Source organism: Scyliorhinus torazame, chromosome 13 (assembly GCF_047496885.1).
Source record: "Scyliorhinus torazame isolate Kashiwa2021f chromosome 13, sScyTor2.1, whole genome shotgun sequence".
Taxonomy (NCBI): domain Eukaryota; kingdom Metazoa; phylum Chordata; class Chondrichthyes; order Carcharhiniformes; family Scyliorhinidae; genus Scyliorhinus; species Scyliorhinus torazame.
The window spans coordinates 111840772-111864979 of record NC_092719.1 but is presented as its reverse complement, the minus strand read 5'-3'; the positions used below and the strand labels follow the sequence as shown (position 1 = coordinate 111864979).

At 50.3% G+C, this 24208-nt stretch overlaps 1 protein-coding gene across 1 annotated transcript in view; it reads right to left on the bottom strand.

Moving 5' to 3' along the window:
- Positions 1-23982, bottom strand: part of LOC140388235 (protein SSUH2 homolog) — a 70421-nt gene extending 46439 nt beyond the window's left edge. The window contains exons 1-4 of the mRNA XM_072472058.1: positions 23522-23982; positions 16358-16456; positions 15134-15206; positions 14008-14137 (exon numbers count right to left, since the gene is read on the bottom strand). Of these exons, the coding sequence (XP_072328159.1) occupies positions 14008-14137; positions 15134-15206; positions 16358-16456; positions 23522-23546 (327 nt within the window). The 5' untranslated portion in view covers positions 23547-23982. The remainder of the gene's footprint in view (positions 1-14007; positions 14138-15133; positions 15207-16357; positions 16457-23521) is intronic.
- Between the last annotated feature and the right edge of the window lie 226 nt (positions 23983-24208).

Genomic DNA, 24208 nt, shown 5'->3' with positions numbered 1-24208 from the left:
CCAGCAGCAGGGGGACAGCTGCGGTATCATCCTTGGTGTCCATTTCAGAGTCTGATGTCTTCACCAGTGGTGCCAGAGGGGCGTGAATAGCCTGTCGGGGAGGACTCTCCACGGGCCTCGGTATGCTGGTCTGAGTCCGAGGCCCGCACCTGGTCCAGGTGTTTTTTTATTACATGTTTTCCCACACGTATCTCATACGACACAGGTCCTGTCCTTGACCGTTCCTGCCACCCATGTGGGGCCATTCGCATAATTTCTGACCCATACCTTTTCACCTGCGTTGAACTGCCTTTCTCGGCAAGTGTTGTCGTTGCCCCTGCATTGGGCCTCTTGGTGTTTTTCTACTCTTCCGCCTAAATTTGGGAATATAGTACCTCCGCTGGTGCTATTCCCATTGTGGCGTGTAGGGTTGTCGTATCGTCGAATAGCCAGCGCAACAGTTTAGTGTCGACTGATGCTGCTGACTGTTTTTTCAACCCAGGGTCTGGACGGCTCTCTCCGCCAACCCATTTGATGCCAGGTGGTATGGTGCCATCCTTATGTGCCGAATGCCATTTGACTTCATGAATTTTGTGAACTCCTGGCTGGTGAAAATGATCTATTGTCTGAAATGAACACATCCGGGATACCATGTGTTGCAAACGAGGTGCGAAGTTTTGTGATAATTGTTGTTGTATTTGCTGAGTTAATTTTGTAAATATTCAGCCTTATGGTTTATTTAATGGATTTTGATTTAACCATTGTTACACTATTTTGTTCTTCCTCGTCGGAGGTAAGTGGCGCTTCTAGGGTGTGCATTCTCCTGTACCCGGCCTACGTCTCCTTCTCCAAAATGTTGGTTTTGGGCTTCTATTTCTTCTCTCTGGCTCCGATCTCTGGCAACAACTACAATAACCTGCTGGGCGAAAGGCTGCAAGGGCTGCTGTCTGTCTGGACCTAATTTTCCCTTGCTTGGGAGCGATTCTGCGAGTGGGCCTGAGTTCCTTAGTATCCGAATCGTTCCTGAGGGTGGCTATGTAATTGCCTATCCCCCAGTGGTAGTCCCTTACCTCAGTTTCACTGGTGTGGGCGTCTACCTCCATCAGAGTACCCTGTAACTCATGTGCTCCGCTTGCCGCTTTTTCTAAGGACAAAGCCAGCTGCAATGCTTGTTTACAATCCAGCTCGGCCTCTGCTAACAGACATTTTTGTATTGCAAAATTATTTATTCCGCACACCAGCTGGTCTCAGAGCATCTCATTTCGTGTCAGGCCAAATTCGCAAATCTCTGCTAATCGCCTTAATCTTGATAAAACGTTAGTGACTGACTCCCCCGTGTCTCAGAAAGCTGAGTAAAACCAGTACCTTTGCAGGATCAGAGGTGACTTAGGGTCATAGTACTCTTTTACTAAGTCCGTCAATTCCTGGAAAGTTTTCATGTCCGGTGCTTCGGAAAAGTGAGACTGCACATAATGGCAAAGGCTGCTGGCCCACACGTGGTCAGCAGAATGGCCCATTGCTTTTCATCCAGAACTATCTTGTGTGCTCTAAAAAAGTACTTCATCCGCTCTACATATTGGGCCCAGTCTTCCACTGCAGGGTCAAAAGAGTCCAACTTCCCAAATAAAGGCATTTTGCCTGTCAGTGGCTAACCCTCAATATGTGGTGGCTGCTAATGAGCTGGTTCCTTCCGTTTTCCTCGTCGCCACTGTAATAAGTCCACGGCACAGAAGTCCCTTCCCAGAATCCCTTTAATTTACAAAACCAACAGCAAAACAAGCATTCAGCTTGCTGTCTACACTGGGAGTGCAGGGTTCTGACACTCCTTGTTATATATAGAGAAAGGGGTTCCCTGATTAGGCCACTAATCAGGGAACTCGTATACTAATTGACCAATCTCAAAGGCCTGGTCTAAGTCATTACAGCTGGGGACCTTTCTTTGTTCGGTCGTGTGGGAGATATGAAATGAAATGAAAATCGCTTATTGTCACAAGTAGGCTTCAAATGAAGTTACTGTGAAAAGCCCCTAATTGCCACATTCCGGCGCCTGTTCGGGGAGGCTGGTATGGGAATTGAACCGTGCTGCTGGCCTGCCTTGGTCTGCTTTAAAAGTCAGCTATTTAGCCCTGTGCTAAACCAGCCCCTGCAGCCATCTTGGGTGGGCCTGGTGTCAGCTGCCGTGAGAAGTTGCTGGACTGCCCCACAGGGTGGGAATGACTGACTCTGGTACATGCCGCCACCCCCCCCCCCAAAATCTGGCTGGTGACATGGAAGGTGAGGGCGTTGAGCACTTGCCCGGTAAAGATCTAGGGTGTTTGCGCACCTTCGGGTTTGAAGGCTGATGTGGTGCTGTTACAGGAGACTCATTTACAGGTTAAGGAGATCAGATAAGATTATGGAAGGGTTGGGTGGGGCAAGCATTTCATTCGGGATTTACCAGTTGGGCCCATGGGGGTGACAGCGATCTTGATTAATAAGAAGGTAGCTTTTTCGGTGACTTTTTAATGATCTGAATGGGAGGTATGTAATGGTTAGTGTGTTGTTGGCAGATACCCCAGTGGTGTTGGTCAATGTATATGCCCCAAACTGGGATGAAACAGCTTTTATTAAAAAGTTGCTGCCTTTGATCTCCGATTTTGACTCGCACCAGCTAATCCTGGAAGGGGACTTTAACTGTGATTGGATTCTTGATTGGATAAGTCAAGGTCTAAGGCTGTGAGGCCATTGGGGTGACAAAGGTACTTTGGCCTTTATGGAGCCGATAGCGAGAGCAGACCCATGGAGATTTTACGCCCGGATGAGAAGGATTTTTCTTTCTACTCCCAGGTATATTCAGGTATATTCTAGGATCGATTTCTTTATGGTAGGTTGCTTCCTGCTACTGGGGTTGGTGGGGGTAGGGTATTTGGCGTTAGTGATCCCTAATCATGCTCTGCATTTTGTGGATTTAGGGGTGGGGTCGGATCCCGCTCAGCGCTTTCCATGGAGTTTGTTGGCGGATAAGGAATTCTGTGAGAGAAGTTCCTCTGCCATTGAGGAGTATCCGGGGTTTAACAGAAGTCAGGAGATTCCACTTTCCACAGTGTGGAAGGCTTTGAAGATGGTTATTAGAGGAGAGATCATTTCTTACAAGACACATAAGGAGAGGAATGAAAGGGTGGAGAGGCAAAGGCTGGTGAATGCCCTCTTGGAGATGGCTCGCTAATGTTCAGTTAGTTCGACACCCGAGCTGCTGGCAAGTAGAAAGAAATTGTAGTTGGAGTTTTGGCTGCTTTTGATAGACAGGGCGGTGCACCAGCTGCAACGTTTGAGCAGGGGTTGATTTCCTTGGCCTTAAAAAAGGATAAGGATCTGGCAGAGTGCGGTCAAATCACCTTATTTCATTTCTGAATACAGATGCGAAGTTGTTGGCGAAGGTTTAGCTATGCACTTGGAGCCCTGCCTCCCAGCGGTTATATCGGAGGAGCAAATGGGGTTTGTTAAGGGTAGGCAGTTGTCGGCTAATGTTCGCAAACTGCTAAATGTTGTTTTGTCCCGGACATCTGGGGGCGGCCATGGAGTGAGTGATCGCACATTTGGTAGCTCCCGCTCAAGGTGGATTTTTTTTGGACCTTTCCCCGTTCAAAGGGTGGAGGTTTGGATTGATAAACGTGTAGCAATGCCACGGAAAAGTGAGACTACACTGGTGTGGCTGGTGGATGGGTCCGTGGACCAGGAGTGGGTCGATAAGAAGGGAGCTGGTGGAGCAGGAGAATCTTTGTGCGCCACGGCTCAAGATGACGGAGGGTAAAGGACCTGTCCTGCCCACCCAGTGGTCAACGGAACAGCTGGTGGACTTCTGAAATGAGAAGTTCAGCCAGCAGAGAAGGGAGATCCAGGAGGACCTAGCCAAGGTGGTAGAGCCGCTGAAAGCGGGAATTAACCATATGGAGCAGAGGCTAGAGTCCCAGAGCCAGGTGACCCAGACAGTGGAGGAGACGGTGGAGGATCTGGAGAACTACTCCAAAAGACAAATCTTGTGGATCGTGGGGCTCCGCCATTCAATGAGATCATGGCTGATCTTTTGTGGACTCAGCTCCACTTTCCGGCCCGAACACCATAACCCTTCATCCCTTTATTCTTCAAAAAACTATCTATCTTTATCTTAAAAACAGTGGGGGCGGTCAGGTGGTTGGTGCAGTGGTGGGAGATGGGGTTGTTGTTTAGTTTGAGGGAGCGGGGGGAGGTGGGCTGCTGGCAAGAGTGTGGTTGTTGTGGTGCAGTGGGAAAGGGAGTGATGACTGCAGATATTCAAGGGTGGGCCTGGGAGGTCGTGTGATTCGGGCCAGGGGCTGGCCATAAGAGTGATATTGCTGATCGGCAGGGGAGGGAGACGGGGAGCCCTCCAACAAGGCTGATCATGTGGAATGTGAGGGGGCTGAATGGGCAGGTCACACGGCTACATGTGTTTGCGCACCTGAGGAGTCTGAAGGCGGATGTGGCATTTTTACAAGAGATGCATTTAACGGTACAGGTATTCCATTCAGGAATGGACATGAAGAGGACGGGGGTGGCGATGCTGGTACAAACAGGTGGCGTTCGAGGTGGAGAACATGGTGGTAGTTTTGGAGGGGGAGGGTTGTAATGGTGAGTGGGAAGCTGGAGGGGATGCCGGTGGTCCTGGTAAATGTTTATGCCCCAAACTAGGATAATGTGGAGTTTATGAGACGGGAGCTGGGGAAGATCCTCGACCTGGACTCGCACTGGTTGATCATGGGGATGGACTTTAACACGGTCATTGTGCCAAATTTGGACCGGTCCAGCCGAGGTCGGGGAGGATGTCAGCGGTGGTGAAGGAGCTGAAGAGGTATATGGAGCGGATGGGGGCGTGGACCCGTGGAGGTTTGGGAGGCTTATGATGAAGGAATGTTTGTACTTTTCCCATGTGCACTGGGTGTATCCCCGGATTGATTTCTTTGTGGTGGACAAAGCGATTGTGGTTTCAAACCACGCGCTGCACTGGGTGGATTTGCAAGTGAACCGGGAAGGGGACCAGCGCCCCCCGCAGAGAAGGCTGGATGTGGGGTTGTTAGGAGGTGTGCAAGCGGGTGTGGGCTGCCATCCGGGGTATGTGGCACTCAACGATACGGGGGCAGTCACGGCCACAATGCTGTGGGAGGCACTCAAGGCAGTGGATAGGGGGGAGTTTATTTCGATTCGGGCACACAGGGAAAGGGTGGAACAAGCAGAAATAGCAAAGTTGGTGGAAGAGATTCTGAGGGTGGACAGGAGATACTCGGAATCCCCAGAGGCTGGGTTGTTGAGGGAGAGGCAGAGGCTGCAGATGGAATTTGGGCTGGCGTCCACAGGGAAGTTGCAGTGGGCCAGTGAGGTAATGTACGAGTATGGGGAGAATACGAGCAGGATGCTGGCCCACCAACGTAGGAAACAGGAGGCGGCGAGTGAAATTGGTAGAGTGAAGGACAGGACGGGAAAGGTGGTACTGGATCTGTTGGAGGTGAATTGGGTGTTTGAGGAGTTTTATAGGAGGTTATATGAGTCAGAGCCCCGGCTGGGGGAGAAGGGAATGTGATGGTTCCTGAATAGTGCCCTCAAACTCGCTCCCTACACAAGGTCGCCTCCATCCGCCCCCACCTCCATCACCCATTTCCTCACCATTGCCATGTTTGCCACCGAATAATAATTCATCAAACTTGGCAGCGCCAGCACCCCCCCTCAACCCCTCTCTTAAAACACCCTCCTCACCCGCGGGGTCTTTCCCAACCACATAAACCTCAAAATTATCCCGTACACCATCCTAAAAAATGACTTAAAACAAAGATGGGGAGGTTCTGGAATACAAACAAGAACCTGGCCAGCACCGTCATTTTAACCGCCTGCACGTGCCCAGCCAGTGACAGCGGCAACACATCCCACTTCTTGAAATCCACCTTCATTCTCTCCACCAGTCGTGCCAAGTTCAATTTATGTCGCTCCAACTCCATGCCACCTAGATACCGAAAACTCGCCCCCACCACCCGAACTGCAACTCCCCTAACCTCCTCTCCTGCCCCCTAGCATTAATTGGGAACACCTTGGTCTTCCCCATGTTCAATTTGTACCCCGGAAACCGGCCAGCCTCCCTCAAGATCTCCATGATCCTTGCGAAGCTGCCCACCGGGTCTGAAATATATAACAACAGGTCGTTGGCATACAGCAAGACTCTGTGCTCAGCATCCCCGCTCAATCCCGTTCCAACCCCTCGAGGCCATCGCCAGCGGCTCTACCGCCAAGGCGAAAAGAAACGGGGAAAGTGGGCACCCCTGCCTCGCCCCTCCGGTAGAGTCCGAAGTACTCTGAACTCGTCCTGTTTGTCCAGACACTCGCCATTGGCGTCCTGTACAGCAGCCGAACACACTCCACAAACCCCTGGCCAAACCCGAACTGACCTGGCACCTCCAACAAATACGCCCACTCCACCCAATCAAAGGCCTTCTCTGCACCCATTGCCCCTCACTACTTCTAGCTCCTGTCCCTCCGAGGGCATCATAATAACATTAAGCAACCTGCGCACATTTGCGAACAACTCCCGCCCCTTCACAAATCCCGTCTGGTCCTCCCCTATCACCCCCGGCACACAACCCTCTATCCATGACGCTAACACCTTCGCAACAACTTTGTATCAACATTAATAATAATAATCGCTTATTGTCACAAGTAGGCTTCAATGAAGTTACTGTGAAAAGCCCCTAGTCACCACATTCCGGCGCCTGTTTGGGGAGGCTGGTATGGGAATTGAACCCGCGCTGCTGGCATTGTTCTGCATTGCAAGCCAGCTGTTTTAAACCCACTGTGCTAAACCAGCCCCATTAACCAACGATATCGGGTGGTGCGACCCACACTGCTCCAGATCCTTATCATTCTTCAAAATCAGGGAATTAGACACCTGCAACAATGTGGGGGGGAGTTCCCCCCTACCCCTCACTTCACTGTACATTCTCACTAGCACAGGCCCTAACTCCACGCCAAACTTCTTGAAAAACTCCACTGGAAACCCGAACAGTCCCGGGGCCTACCCTGCCTGCATCGCACCAATGTCATCCATCACCTCCCTCAACCCGATTGGAGCCCCCAATCCCTGCACCTTCTCCTCCTCCACCCGAGGGAACTCCAACCCATCCAGGAACTGTCTCATCTCCTCCCCAAGCAGAGGCTCCGACACGTACAGCCTTCTGCAGAAGGTCTCAAATACCCCGTTCACACCCCCCCCCCCCCCCCCCGGGTCCAACACCACCTTGCCCTTCTCATCCCTCACCCAACCAATCTCCCTTGCCACTGCCTGCTGCCTCACCTGGTGGGCCAGCATCCTACTCACCTTTTCCCAGTACTCATACACCGCCCCCCTTTAGCCCTCTGCAGCTGCCCTACCGCCTTCCCCATGGACACTAACCTGACCTCCATCTGGAGTCTCTGCCTCTCCTTTAACAACCCCTCCTCTGGTGTCACCGAGTACCTCCGATCCACCCTCAGAACCTCATTCACCAGCCTCGCCCTCTGTTTTCGTTCCACCCTCTTCCTATGCGCCCTGATCGATATAAATTCACCCCTAACTACCGCCTCAAGTGCCTCTCACTGCGTGGCAGCAACGACAATCTCTGAATACGTCGAGACGGTGACCCCCGCCAGCAGCACCTTATCCATCACAAAGAAATCGATCCGGGAGTACACCCGGTGCACATGTGAGAAGTACGAAAACTCTTTGCCCTCGGCCTCCCAAACCTCCACTGGTCCCCGCCCCCCCCACTCCCCTCAGACACATGAACCCCCTCCGCTCTCTAGCCACCGCAGACACCTTCGACGACGACTTAGGACTCAAGTCCATCCTCGGTTCCAGAACCGTGTTAAAATCGCCTCCCCATTATCAGCCAATCCATGTCCAGGTCTGGGATCTACCCTAACACCAGCCTCATAAAATCCACGTCATCCCAATTTTGGGCGAAAATATTTACCAGGATTACCGGCATCCCCTCCAGCTTCCCACTTGTCATAATGTGCACTCATGTTCATAATGAGATACAGACAGGCAGTGATGGACACACAAAGGAACCAATCACCACACAGAATACAGAACAACCAATCAGGACACTACAGGATACATTACCAGTATAAAACACACGAGGCAGGAAAGCTCGGCCTCTTCGTACAGCTGATAGCTGTAGCAACAGTCAGGGCGCAATGTACAGTCAGCACTTACTACACATGGCACAGAGCAAGTCTGGGCAAGCCAGACCAAGGTTAGCAAGCTTAGATTAATAGAGTGTCAACCCACAGCGAACTGTGTACCTTACTCGGCAAGTTCAATAAAGCAGTGTTGAACCATCTACAGCAGCCGACCGCACTGTGCAGGCGCGAAGGCGCACGGAACGCACTGACGTCAGCGTCATGACGTGCCAAAACTGTGGCTCCGCCCATTTAAAGCGGCAATGTCCAGCCAAAGGAAGGCGATGAATCCAATGTGGAAAGCCTGGCCATTATGCGGCCGTATGCTGGTCCGCTCCACCGGTCAAAAGCCAGCGATCCCAGCTGCAACACAGACCTGTCCACTGCAGACAGCAAGGCATGCAGGATTCCGATCCCGAAAGCCCAACAGACCCAAATGATGACTGCCTCGAGTCTCCATATCAGGTGGGCATCATCACCACACGTGAGATTGTCTCCTCCACTAATGCAAAGCGCCTCTCAATCCTAAGTGTGGATTCTGATGACGAATGGCGCGCTGTCGTTAAAGTGAATCAGTGCAGAATCCAATTCAAACTGGACACTGGCGCGTCTGCAAACCTCATATCCCGGACAGACCTCGACAGCATCCGAGACCAATCCAAAGTTTTTCCACCAGCCTGCCAGCTCCTTGATTACAATGGCAATGCCATAGCTGCTAGTGAATCATGTCATCTAGTTGTATCCCACAAGGCAATCACGGCGACGTTAAGATTCAAGATTGTCAGGCCTGACAAGGCATCCCTGCTCGGTGCCCGTGCATGTAAACTCCTTAATCTGGTACAGCGAATCCATGCCATGTCCTTTGCACCTCCGACTGCCTCATCTCATGTGAATCTACAGGCTGACATAGACGACATCCTCACGCAATATCACGATGTGTTCGATGGGATGGGCACGCTCCCGTATCGCTACAAAATACTACTCAAGCCGGATGCCACCCCAGTCATTCACGTACCACGCCGGGTGCCAGCTCCTCTAAAGGATCACTTAAAAGCGCTGCTGCAAGAGCTCCAAAGCCAGGGCATCATCTCAAGGGTCACTGAACCAACAGACTGGGTCAGCTCCCTGTCGACACGAAGAAGCCCTCAGGCGAAATACCAATCTGTATCGATCCCAAAGACCTCAATCGCATCATCATGAGGGAGCACTACCCGATCCCGAAGCGGGAAGAATTAACCTCTGAGATGGCACACGCCAAATTCTTTACCAAGCTGGACGCCACACGTGGATTCTGGCAAATACAACTGGACGACTCCAGCAGGAAGCTCTGCATGTTTAACACTCCGTTCGGCAGGCACTGTTACAACCGCATTCCTTTCGGTATCATTTCAGCCTCCGAGGTCTTTCACCGCATAATGGAGCAAATGATGGAGGGCATCGAGGGTGTGCGAGTCTATGTGGATGACGTGATAATCTGATCCACGACCCCCGAGGAGCACATAGATCGGCTCAAACATGTCTTTAAAAGGGTCCATGAGAATGGCCTCAAGCTAAACAGGGCCAAATGCTCATTTGGTCTGTCTTCAATCAAATTCTTGGGCGATCAAATATCCCAGCAGAGTGTGCAACCTGAATCTGACAAAGTAACGGCAATCAATGCCATGAAGACCCCAGAGGACAAAAAGGTGGTACTATGCTTCCTGGGGATGGTGAACTTTCTGGGAAAATTCATTCCTAACATGGTATCCCACACCACAGCCCTCCAGCATCTAGTAAAAAGACCACAGTATTCCAGTGGACACCAACACATCAAGCGGAGTGGATGGAGCTTAAGGCAAAGCTCACCACGGCCCCAGTCCTGGCGTTCTTTGACCCGACCAAGGAAACAAAAATATCCACGGACGCAAGCCAGGTCGGCATTGATGCGGTGCTCCTCCAGAAAGATGACTTCTCGTCCTGGGCTCCAGTGGCATACGCATCCAGGGCCATGACTCAGTCCGAGCAAAGGTATGCACAGATTGAAAAGGAGTGCCTGGGTCTCCTAACAGGAATCGTTAAATTCCACGATTACGTATACGGTCTGCCAAAGTTCACGGTGGAAACAGACCACAGACCCTTAGTCCACATCATCCAGAAGGACTTAAACGACATGACGCCCCGGCTACAGCGCATTCTTCTGTGACTCCGCCGATATGATTTCGACCTCGTCTACACACCGGGCAAGGAGCTGATAATCGCGGATGCCCTATCCAGATCCATCACCACGCCCCGCGAACATGGAGACTTCATTCGCCAAATCGAGGCACAGGTGCAGATGTGTGCTAGCAACTTCCCGGCCACTGCTGAACGTGTCGTCCAGATACGAGCAGAAACTGCCAAAGACCCTCTGCTGCAAAGGGTAATGCACCACCTCGCAAATGGGTGGCACAAGGGGCAATGCCCCCAGTTTTTTTAATGTCAAGGATGATTTGATGGTTGTTGAAGGGATCATTCTGAAACTGTATCAGCATGCAGGCCATGGTGCTCAAGCAGATCCATGAGGGTCACCTTGGAGTCGAGAAATGCCGACGCAGAGCTCGACAGGCAGTTTACTGGCCTGGGGTCAGCCAGGATATCTCCAACATGGTCCTCAATTGCACCACATACCAGAGATTCCAAGCATCTCAGTCCAAGGAGACGCTCCAACAACATGAGCTTGTGACCTCTCCGTGGTCCAAGGTGGGAATAGACCTCTTTCACGCAAATGTACTTCTGATCGATTACTTTTCGAACTACCCAGAAGTTGTGAAGCTGTCAGACCTCACATCAAAATCAGTCATCAAGGCCTGCAAGGAGACGTTTGCCAGGCACGGTATACCACTCACAGTGATGAGCGACAACGGTCCATGTTTCCACAGCCAAGAGTGGTCCAACTTTGCACAATCCTACCACTTCAAACATGTCACATCCAGTCCCCATTACCCGCAGTCAAACGGGAAGGTGGAAAAAAGGGTCCACATTATCAAGCAGCTGCTCCGCAAGGCTGCAGACCCTGCATCTGATTTTAACCTTGCACTGTTGGCATACAGGGCAACCCCTCTGTCGACTGGTCTGTCTCCGGCTCAGCTACTCATGAATCGCAACCTGCGGACAACTGTTCCAGCCATCCACGTTCCAGACCTTGATCACCTCGCTAAGAAACGTGCAGCGACTCAGAGACCAGCAGAAGATCACGTCTGATGCTCATGCCATTGATTTGCCTGTGCTGGCTCCAGAAGATGTTGTTCACATCAAGCTGCCTGAGGGAGGTTGGTCAGCCCCAGCTGTTGTTGTACGACAGGCTGCCCCCAGGTCTTTTGTTGTTCGGATGGCTGATGGCTCCATTCTCAGGCGCAACAGAAGGGTACTGCGCAAAGTTGCCTGCCAACCACCACCTGACCACACCCCTCCGTATGTCGAGACGCCTCCTCCGGACATTTCAAACCACAAGCCCGCCAATCTGGCAGCAATCCCGCCTGTCGAGACGCCGGCGTCCTCCCCGCCACCTCTGAGGCGGTCGACAAGAATCCGCCGCCCACCACAAAGACTGGACTTATAGACTTTAACTGTGTAAATTTTGTTCACCTTGTTCTGTATATGCGCGATAGACACCTTCCCATGTATATATGTTCACTCACTCACTATTTTGCACATAGTCACACATGTAAATACAAGCACACAGCCACAAGCATCCAAAATTTATGTAAAAAGGGGAGATGTCATAATATACACTCATGTTCATAATGAGATACAGACAGGCAGTGATGGACACACACAGGAACCAATCACCACACAGAATACAGAACAACCAATCACCAGGCAGGACACTACAGGGTACATTACCAGTATAAAACACACGAGGCAGGAAGGCTCGGGCTCTTCGTACTGGTGATAGCTGTAGCAACAGTCAGGGTGCAATGCACAGTCAGCACCTACTGCATATGGCACAGAGCAAGTTTGGGCAAGCCAGACCAAGGTTAGCAAGCTTAGATTAATAGAGTGTCAACCCACAGCGAACTGTGTACATTACTCGGCAAGTTCGATAAAGCAATGTTGAACCATCTACAGCGTTGGAAGCCTGTTTTCAAGTGATACTGCATCGAGTTGCAGTCCATGTTAATCCAACATATTTAACACATCACCACTGACTACCACATATCTACCCCCCTGGATCGGCCACAATGCTCCCCACCTCAAACGTCACTTTCTTATTAACCAACACCGCCAGCCCCCTCATCTTCATGTCTAACTCCGGCTGCCCCACCCATCCCTTCCTCAGCCTCGTCTGATCCCCCACCTTCAGGTGTGTCTCCTGTAAAAACACTACGTCCACCCAGGACACTGACTGTCACCGCTTCTCCGTTGTAACCTGCCCCCAATTCACCCACCCAATGTGCCCCACAATTTACACAAAACTCCTCTCCAAAGTTCAATGTCCTCACACTTCTCCCAGTCCATGGTCTCTCATAAAGTCCATCGCCTCCTCCGGCGAGTCAAAATTAAATTCTTGCTTTCAGTGCGAGGTACAAAACCCAGAACTTCACCCATTCTTGTAGAGGGGAGCCTTTATCCATTTATACCCGGCCCACCCCTTGGCCAGCTCTGCACCCAGGTCCTTTAAATCCGCAGCTCAGTCCCCTCCCAGTTACATTTCTTGGTTCCCCCACATGAGGCCTCCTCCTCAGCACCTTGTGCGCCCAATCCATCTCGAGGGGCCGGTCAGAGGCCCACTCCCCCATCGACTTCTCACTCAGTCTTTTCTGGCTGCTCATCACCTCTGCCTCCAGCGAGGTCAGCTGCTCCTTTTATTCCACCACCGACTCCTCTACCTTCTGGTTCGCCAGGCCCTGAGCCTCCTGCCTCTGCTCCACCCACTCGATCGCCGCCCTAAGCGGCACCACCATCTTGGCCAAATCCCCCAAGACCTCCTTCCTCTGCTGCTGGAATTTGCCGTAAAGGAATTCCACCAGCTGCTGCGTCGACCACTGTGCTGGCAGCGCTGCCCCCAGGCTCTCTGCCATCTTCACCTGTGCCGCACCACGAAAAGATTCTTGCTCCAGCTGCTCTCTCTTCCTCGTGGCACATTCGTCCGATGAGCAATACACTAGGAGCTTTTCACAGTAACTTCATTGCAGTGTGAATGTAAGCCTACTTGTGACAATAAAGATTATTATTATTACCAGTCCCACCAGAGGAGTATCACATTCCCTGGGCACTCATGCATATTTTGCCCTCAAATCCACCTCGAGAGGGAGCCACCAAATGTGTGACCACTCACTCCATAGCCGCCACCGGAAATCCCATATGCCGCCTTAACCACCTTATCCATCTGTCCTGCTGTCTAAAGGGATCTATGGACATGCACACTAAGGTCCCTCTGAACCTCTTCTTCCTAGGGTCCTGCCATTCATTGTATAGTCCCTTGTCTTGTTAGCCCTCCCACGCTTTTCAGGGTTAAACTCCATTTGCCGCCGTTTTGCCCATCAAACTAGCCCATCTATGTCGTACTGTAATCTAAGGCTTTCCTTCTCACTATTTACCACCTCACCAATTTTCTTGGCATCTGTGAACTCACTGATCATACCTCCTCCAACACATAGCATTCCAAACATGTCTAACCCTTCAGACGTGTCCCTGGCTTCAGGGGCCTCTTGAATATCAGAGGGCAGATGGAACTTGCCTCACACAATTACTGATGGGTATCCATGAGGGGGAGGGCAGAAGAGAGAGACCAAGAAACAAAACGGAAGATAGAGTGACTGGGTTGGGGTAGGGATGGTGAAAGGATTGACTTTAATATGGGTGTCTTACCCTGTACATGTTGAATGGTGTGAGATCCCGAAAGTCCATGTCGCGGGCAGGGCTGCTGCTGTAACAGCAGTGAGCAGCAGCAAACTGTGTTAATGCCTCTCTCGCCGCTTCTTCAGTGATGGATGGAATTCTAGAAGGAAGTAGATAAAATGTCAAGTCTGAATCCCGAGAAATACTGTATTCCCAGCTTCACTCTTTTTGGATGGATGGTGGGGAACCTATCTCGATGGGTGGCACGGTGGTCAGACTCGATGGGCAGCACAGTGGCTAGCTCTGCTGCATCACAACGCCAGGGACCTGGTTTCGATTCTGACTTCGAGTGACTGTCGGTGTGGAGTTTGCACGTTCTCCCCGTGTCTGTGTGGGTTTCCTCCGGGTGCTGTGGTTTTGTTCCACAGTCCAAAGATGTGCAGGTTAGGTGGATTGGCTATGCTAAATTGCCTTTTAGGGACCAAAGTTAGGTGGGGTTACGGGGATAGGGCGGGGTAGTGGGCCTAGGTAAGGCGCCCTTTCGGAGAGTGGGTGCAGACCCGATAGGCCGAATGGCATCCTTCTGCATCACAGGAATTCTATGATTCTCCAGCATCCTGGCCCAACATCCGCCCCTCAATTATAAACAGATGGCTATTATCTCATTGCTCATTTCCACAGCCAATGTAGTGTGAGCTGAGGACCAGAAAAAAACTATCAGCCTGGAGTGTCTTCTGGGTGTTGGATTTATTACGGTAATTGTGGGGCTTCTCTCAGTGTCACCGTGTGAGCTGGTAACAAGCATCACCCCTCAGCCAGAGAGAGTTTAGAGCAGAATAGCAAGATAGGAGCAGGAAGAGGCCATTCAGCCCGTCGAGCCTGCTCTGCCATTCAATACGAGCATGGACTAGGCCACAGGAAGAATTTCCAATGATGTAAAGCAGCTTTAAATCATCGTAATCATTCAGCAATGAATCAATCACTTTAACGTTGATGATGTGTCTCCTACATCAAGAAAGGAGTGATATTTGTGATCAAAGAGTAATTTTAGGACTGAGGTAGGTTGAAATGAGTGATATTTTGAAACAGTTCCCTCCAGTATGCTAACAGTATGACTGAGGCCTGATGGTCCAGGACCTCTGAGAAGACAGTGTACCTCCACTCTAGCTGGGGCTGTGCTCGCTCCTTCTTATCAGATGAGTGGACTGGTGGACATATGTAGTTTCCACCTGTAACCAAGAAAAAAGATTCAATTCTTCAAGGACCCATCATTTACACTCAAATAAATATCCAGAATGAGGGGTGTGTTTCTGGGGTTACCTCAATGGGGTCTCAGGGTATCTGTGGGAACAATTAACTTTCCCACAAACCTCGCAGAATACAAGCTCCCATGTTAAGGGAGTGGGGACCTCTAAACAATGTATAGTTGTATGGTATATACAGAGGGTGGCACGGTGTCACAGTGGTTAGCACTGCTGCCTCACAGCACCACAAACTCGGGTTTAGTTCCACCCTTGGGTGATCTGTCTGTGAAAAGTTTTCACATTCTCCCCTTGTTTGTGTGGGTTTCCTCCGGGTGCTCCAGTTTCCTCCCACAGTCAAAAGTTGTGCAGGTTAGGTGGATTGGCCATGCTAAATTGCCCCTTAGTGTCCAAAGATTAGGTGGGGTTATGGGATATTGGGCCTTGGTAGGGTGCTCTTTCAGACGGTTGGTACAGACCCAATGGGCCGAATGGCCTCCTTCTGCACTGTAGGGATTCTATGATATAAAGTAGACCAGTTTGGCACCAGCAAGGCAGACCCATTGGGATCTACCATATGGTGTACGTAATAGTTACTGTAAATAAACAAAGTTTCTTGAACTACTCGGTGTAGACTCTTTCAACGCTTTATAAAAGCATCAAAAACTGAAGTTTACTAATGCTGATGAACTTATTGTATTATTCGAGGTGAATTCCTGCCTTCCCCCTCCAGCCCTGTGACCATGGCCCTGACCTGTGATCAGGCAATGGGTTCTGCCAGCCAATTCTTGACTCATGGAGGCCATTCTTCACATGTGAATTCAAGTGGTGAGCAATGGCAGGCTCTTCGGCCCTGAGGGACTTCGCACTGATCCTGTCCTCCCCTGGAATTTCCAGTGGGAATCCGCAGAAAGTGCTCAGGAGCAGGGACCCAACGCGGCACATGGGGCATCGCAGACAGTACACGGAGTGATTGAGGCGCCCCGGGAAGCTGTCTCTGGGATAAAATAACCCCCCCCGGCTTTTCAAAATACTCCTTTTAATTCATGGAAAGTTCATCATCTGAGAATCAGCAAGAGGGTAAGCACACCCTGCTATCAACTCACTATACCTGTGTGGATAATTCATTCCAAACCTACCACCACCTGCAACAGTTCCCTCGTAGCCTCTCACATTGTCCAGCATTTCAATAGGAGGCGCTGTTGGGCCTTCCTCATCCTCCAAATCCTCTGGTCCATCTGCATGAGATCAGGACAGTTAGAAGTGTGTTAGCCACCGTTTAATCTCTGACTGACGTAAGACTGTTTAAACTGGGTTTCCCTTGTGTATTCCCTGTTTTGTCTCTTATTCTTTGCTTTTATAATTTTTGCACCTGGGCAGCTGCTGGGATTTATGCCTTTCAGGTGGACTGCACTTTTAATTTTAAGACAAAATGCCCCCCCCCCCAGGCATGTTTGCTATCCCCCCCGTGAGATGTGATACTTGGTTTGGTCGAGTGGTGACACATTTTGATGGACTTGGCTGGCAACTAACCATTTATTTTTAATTCTCAGGACTTAACAGATCCTCGATGCTGATTGGTGCTGACTGTTCCAGAATGTCTCTTACCTTGTGAGGCTGGGTGTTTTTGCTTTCAGTTTTGATTTAAACTCAGAGCTGAATAGAACTCTCTCAGAAAGGGTGGAACTCTCTCTCTAATAACTCAGGCAAACAGAGCAACCAGCATTTTTTTGCTCTATCCAGTTGGTGAATGTTTAAAGCCTGAAGACAGAGCTGGGAGGGAACTTTCCAGATTCCTCACCCTGTAAGGTTACCAGATCACTCTAAGCCCTCATGGAAGTTGCCTCTTTGATACTCTGTTTATTTGAGACAGGCTCTTTATCAGTCTGCTGAAACTGGCAACAAATAAGAAATTGAATAGACCTTCCATGTACATCTTCCATGTGAAGACCAAGGTTATCACAAGTTAAAGTGACTCCCTAGAGGGGATACCACAGCCTGAGAGTCCAGCCTGAACGTTCCAGCCAGAAGATCCAAACCAACTGGTGGTTTCCGAATTCCACATCCTGGGAAGATAGCTGGCTGCAACAATCTCAATATTCATCGACTTTACAGTGCGGAAGGAGGCCATTCAGCCCATCGAGTCTGCATCGGCTCTTTGAAAGAGCACCCTACCCAAGCCCACCCCTCCACCCTATCCCATAACCCAGTAAGCCCACCCAACAGAAGTCTGTAACACTGTAACACTGATTGTTTGGTTTGCTATATTCATGTTGTTGGCTGCGGCAATGTTTATTTGCCATCCCTAAATCCCTTGGACTGAAAGGCTTGGTCCATTTCAGAGGACATTTTAAGAGTCAACCACATTGCTCTAGGCCTGTTGTTACGTGTGGGCCAGAACAGGAAAGGACGGCAGACTTCCTTCCCTAAACTGCATTAGTGAACCAGATGGGTTTTGCGACAATCAACAATGGTTTCATAGTCATCGTTAGACTTTTAATTCCAGATATTTTTTATTGAATTCGAATTCCACCAGGTGCCGAGGTGTAAACTTGATGGGCTGAATGGCCTCCTTTTGCACTGTCGTGATTCTATGGTTCTATGAAAGGATGGAAGGAGAGAAAGAAATGAAAGCATTACATTAGGCCGCTTCTTAGCTTCAAGGTGTCTCATGGTGCTGTACAGCTAATGAAGCACTTCTGTAGTCACTGCGATAATGGAGGAAATGCAACAGCCAATTTGCATGCAGCAAACCCCCACAGACAACAAGGTGACAATAATTGTCACAGGTAGGCTTCAATGAAGTTACTGTGAAAAGCCCCTAGTCACCACATTCAGGCGCCTGTTCGGGGAGGCCGGTACGGGAATTGAACCCGCACTGCTGGCATTGTTCAGCATTACAAGCCAGCTGTTTAACCCACTGTGCTAAACCAGCCCCTAAGATCAGACAATCCTTTTATTAGCAATCCTGATCGAGGGGTCATTACTGGGCAAGACACCGGGGAGAATTCTGCTGCTGTCTTCAGAGAACAATCTGTGGGTACTTTTAGGCCCAGCTGGAACACCATGTGGGGCCTCAGTGATAACGTTGCCCTGGGAGGTGTCAAGTATCTGCCACGGGAATTGAACCTATACCGTTTGACTCAGCAGTGAGGGGGTTACCACTGGTAACAGCTGACACATTTACCATGGTGGATGTGGAGAGGATGTTTCTTCTTGTAGGAGAATCTAGAATCAGGGGCCACTGTCCAAAAATAAGGGGTTGCCATTTCAGACAGAGATGGGAAATTGCTTTTTCTCTCAGTGAGTTGTGAGATTGGAATTTTCTTCCTCAAAAGGTGATTGGGGCAGAGTCTTTGAATATCTTTAAGGCAGAGGTAGGTAGATTCTTCATAAGTGAGGGGGTGAAAGGTTATCAAGGGTCAGCAGGAATATGAAGTTGAGGTTAAACCTGGATCAGCCATGATCTTATTGAATGGCGGAGCAGGCTCGAGGGGCCGAGTGGCCTACTCCTGCTCCTAATTCATATGTTTGTAAGTTTGAATGCAATGGAAGTGAACATTGGACAGGGAGTATTAGAGGTAGCTGAGTCGATACCACCTACTTTGGGGCAGCACGGTAGCACAATGGTTAGCATTGCTGCCTCACAACTCTAGGGATCCGGGTTCAAGTTCTCTTGGGTGACTGCACGTTCACCCGTGTCTGCGTGGCTTTATAGTTCCCCCCCATTGTGGTGTTGGGTGCTCTGGTGCACAGATGAGCCAACACAGTTGTATGTGGTACAACTCTATTTTATTTTAACTCTTATAATACAGTTCGTTCTGGATACTCTGCACGTGCTGTCTCCCTGAGTGTGTCGTGTAGTAGATCTGTCCTGGTCCTCCTCTGCAGCTAATACTGACCACCGGGGGTCGTGTCTGTGCTTTTATATCTTTCTGTGATTGGTTGTGGTGTTGTGTGTTCTGATTTGTCTGTTGGTGTGTCTATCATGATGTGTGTGTTTGAATATCATGACATCCCCCCTTTTTACAAAGATATGTGCCTACGTGGTTATAAATACAATTGTGTCGTGAGTGCATCTAAGAGTGTGTGTGTGTGTTATGTACAGCGTGTGTATATGACGTAACTATTTACATGGGGCGATGTCGGGTGCGTCACACTAACAAGGTTGTACCATAACAAAACATGGATGCGAGAGAAAAAAAAAACTTGAACATTGGTCCGGTCAGACGATATCTGGAACAATAAACAACAACAGGTTATAATACAGAAGTGTTTGACTTTTTTGAACGTATGAACAGCGTTATAAGTCCAGTCTAATGGGTGACCGCCTCAAGAATGGGCTGGTCCTCAAGCCGGTTCAGCTGTGGAGATTTGTGGTCACACTGGTTCACCTTGGACTGTTGGAGGTGATGCTGTTGCCGAAGTCTCTACTTTTCCATTTGTTGTACTTCGTGCAGTGCTTGGTTTTTCATTCGTGCAAATATAACATTCAACATCTTTGTTAGTGGTGCCTTGGCTGTGGTTTGGTTCTGGTGGCGATGGAAGGGGCATGATCCGTGGCATCTCCACGAAGTCATCCTTGGGAACCAGTGGAGGATCCGGCGTGTGCGTACGGTTCAGTTGCGAGCGTGGAAGGCGGCGCAAAGCTCGCTGATTGCACCTACGCACCAATCCATCCGCCCTGCATGCCAGGAACAAGGTGGAGTCTTTTTTCTTTTTATGTTTGTGGTGGACGGCATCTTGTAGCCGATGGGTCGTTGCCATCGAAGTAGCACCATCACTAATATCATGCAAGGCGATGACTGTGCCAGATGTGGAAGTTGGCCGAGACCGTGCACGCTGGTTCCGGCCACCTGCTGTGCCGGAAGGGCGACTCCGCAGAGAAAAGTCGAAGCATGTCGCCTTGGAGAGAGAATTGTTGCTCGCATCAACGTCTGGCGATGGCGCGAATTGGTGTGTCCATCTTGGACCGCCGGTGCTGGTTGTCTCTGTACACTGAGGTATGCCGGCAGGTATCGATCCACTCCTGTACCATGTGGTGTTGGGTGCTCTGGTGCACAGATGAGCCAACACAGTTGTATGTGGTACAACTCTATTTTATTTTAACCCTTATAATACAGTTCGTTCTGGATACTCTGCACGTGCTGTCTCCCTGAGTGTGTCGTGTAGTAGATCTGTCCTGGTCCTCCTCTGCAGCTAATACTGACCACCGGGGGTCGTGTCTGTGCTTTTATATCTTTCTGTCATTGGTTGTGGTGTTGTGTGTTCTGATTTGTCTGTTGGTGTGTCTATCATGATGTGTGTGTTTGAATATCATGACACCCATAATCTAAAGATGTGCAGGTTAGGTGGTGTTACGGGGATGAGGTGGGGAATGGGCCTAGATAGAGTGCTCTTTCAGAGGGTCAGTGCAGACTCAATGGGCTGAATGGCCTCTATCTGCACTGTGGGGATTCTATGGATTCTATGAATTTGAGACTAAGGTGAATTTCTACCTCACTAAATAGTTAAGTGTTTGCAAAGGGGAATATGATAGCTGTGTGTGTATTTTGGACTCTGTCAGTAGTGGTTTTGGGTGGGGTGTGTATATTGTATCCACAAGTTTTGTGGGGCAACATCTTTTCTTGTTTATGATTGTCCTTTTATTCATTTTTAAACTGCCATTGCTGCTGATTCAACATGTGATGCCCAGCATGAGCCTTTCCTTTATTCATTCATAAGATATAAATGTCGCTGGCAAGGCCAGCATATTTTAGATGTTTACTTTGGCATTTTCCAATTTTTACAGTTTAACATATAGTGCAACAGAGTCCAAGGTGAAGGTGCTCACCCGCAGCTATGTCTGGTGGCCCGGGATCGACTCAGCCATCAAGAAGGTGGTCCAGCGCTGTGGCCCATGCCAAGACAACCAGAAGACGCTGCCGGCTGCACCAATACACCCTTGGGAATGGCTGGGAAAACCGTGGGCCCGCGTTCACTTAGACTTCGCCAGCCCATTACAGGGAGCGGCATTCCTCGTGATGGTGGACGCTCACTCGAAGTGGCTCGAGGTTCACAAGGTGCAGACTGTGACCTCGAAGACAACAGTAGGAAGGCTGCGACACACATTCAGCATCCAAAGTGCTGGTTTTGGATAATGGGGCTGTGTTAACCAGCAAGGAGTTCAAAGTATTTATAGCCGCAAACGGAATTTGAGAAGTACAGACCTCCCTGCACCACCCAACATCAAATGGTTTGGCCGAGAGGGTGGTCCAAACTTTCAAGAGGGCGATGAAAAAACTGACCACAGGGTCTAGGGGGATGCGACTGGCCCAGTTTCTGTTCGGCTACTGGACGACCCCCCCCCCCCCTCATGCCACCATGGGCGTGGCACCATGAGACTTCGGCTCCAGACCTGCCTCAGCCTGGTCATCCCGGACATCGGTGCTCGGGTTCGCCAGCGGCAGGACCGCTCCGATACATAGAACATAGAACAGACAGTGCAGGAGGCCATTCGGCCCATCGAGTCTGCATCGACCCACTTAAGCCCTCACTTCCACCCTATCCCCCTAACCCAATAACCTCTCCTAACCTTTTTAGACACTAAGGGCAATTTAGCATGGCAAATCCACCTAACCTGCATGTCTTTGGACTGTGGGAGGAAACAGGAGCACCCGGAGGAAACCCACGCAGACACAGGGAGAACGTGCAGACTCCGCACAGACAGTGACCCAGCAGGGAATCGAACCTGGGACCCTGGAGCTGTGAAGCCACAGTGCTAACCACTGTGCTACCATGCTGCCCTGATACGGATGCAGGTCGACGTTTGAAGCAGCGTGAGTTCAAACCGGGTTCGCAATATACATGCACCATTTTGGCGCCGGCACCACATGGGTGTCAGGCGTGGTCCTCCAGACCACAGGTCTAGTTTTGTACTCGGTCCGGGCACAGGGACCTGAAGCAGGCTGCCATCTGGACCACATCTGCCGCCACACGCGGGAGCTTCCAGGACTCCGAATATCCCCGTTGCCGCCTGGAGCACAACGCCGGTCACCGTCACCTCCGTTCATCGAAGCCCGATAAGCTGAAATGCCTGACGCCTCATCAGAAGACTCCGACGCCGGACATGGACATTGTCCCACTCGCCGTGGTCAAATAGCCATCTGCTGCACCGACACCATCACGGGCCACGCCACACCTGCCTTGACAATCCACTCGCAAACATCAGTCTCTGGTACGTTACACACCTCCCAGTCACGTCCCGTCAACACCGGACCGCCATCCACTTCCAAAGCGGACAAGAGGACCTCAGCCCGAGGACATGGACATTTCTTCAGACTTGGAGGAGGGGGGGGGGGGGGGGGGGTGGGGTGGAAGAGATGTTATAACCCCCTTAGGGGCCGAGGACTGTGCTCCATTCGATTTTCCTCTCACACAGCTGAGTACAAACTCCCCCAGTAATTGGGGGCGGGATTTCCCCTTAACAAGGGAAGACCACAGAGTGTAAAAACCCTGCCCTGGGTGCAGTCAGGGAGGGGGGCTCTTACGGGGAGAGGACTTTAGTCTTTCATAGTTTTGTGCACATAGTAATAAACCATGCAAGTTTCTTTTCATGTCTACCCTCCAGTGTGTTCCTGTTGTCTCTCCCGTTCAGGTTCTACACATACAGTCTCTCACTCTCTCTTTCTCACCGCCTCTCTCACTCACTGCCTCTCTCACTCACCGCCTCTCTCTCTCACTCACTGCCTCTCTCACTCACTGCCTCCCTCTCTCTCACACACCACACACTCTCTCTCTCTCACTGCCTCTCACACTCTCTCTTTCTCACTGCCCCCTCTCTCTCTCTCACTGTCCCCTCTCTCTCACTCACTGCCTCTCTCACTCACTGCCTCCCTCTCTCTCACACACCACACACTCTCTCTCTCTTACTGCCTCTCACACTCTCTCTTTCTCACTGTCCCCTCTCTCTCACTGCCACTCTCACACACTGTCACTGCCTCTCTCTCTCTCTCATTGCCTTTCTCTCACTGCCTCTCTTACAATCTCTCTCTCTCTCACACGCACTCTCACACACTCCCTCTCTCACTGCCCTCTTTCACTGACTTTCTCTCACTGCCTCTCTGACACTCTCTTTCTCTCTCTCACTGTCTCTCTCTCTGCCATTACTGGTTGAGGGACAGAGATGTCAGCTGAAGAAATATCTGCTTTCCTGTTGGTTCCTTTGAAGGGTCCCCGCCCAATCCACCCCAATTTACTCTCACCATCAACTTGTCCCCCTTGTGAAGTTGGACCCCATTAAGAAAGCAAAAAAGTCAACTTACCAGCTTCTGACTGACTGGGATCCATTGGTAAAGTCTGACAGGACTAATCATGCACGAGGCTGACCTCTGTCAGCGGAAGTTGTGTTGAGCCAACAGGAATCTCTGTTATAATTGACGAGATGTGGATTTCTGCCAAGTGCTCTACTGTTTACAAGTTCCGATTCCAAGATATAAAAGCGCATGTCCTAGCTTGTTGAATCTGTACAGGCTCTGCAACATCATGAATGCTTTCCTGGAACTGAGGTTCAACACAATGGGATTAAATGCATTTTTACTATAAATAGGATCATGCCGATATGGAGGTGGCTCTGAGTTATTGAACTGAGGCAGTTAAAAGGGCACTGTCTTCCAGGAAAAGCCTTTGGCAACTTTTTGTTTCATGCACAGTGGGAGGGAGAGGAACAACAAGGACAGTTTGTGCGAAACTAAAACAAAGAACAAAGAAATGCACAGGAACAGGCCCTTCGGCCCTCCAAGCCTGTGCCGACCATGTTGCCCATCTAAACTAAAATCTTCTACACTTCCTGGGTCCGTATCCCTCTATTCCCATCCTATTCATGTATTTGTCAAGATGCCCCTTAAATATCACTATAGTCCCTGCTTCCACCACCTCCTCCGGCAGCGAGTTCCAGGCACCCACTACCCTCTGCGTAAAAAACTTGCCTCGTACATCTACTCTAAACCTTG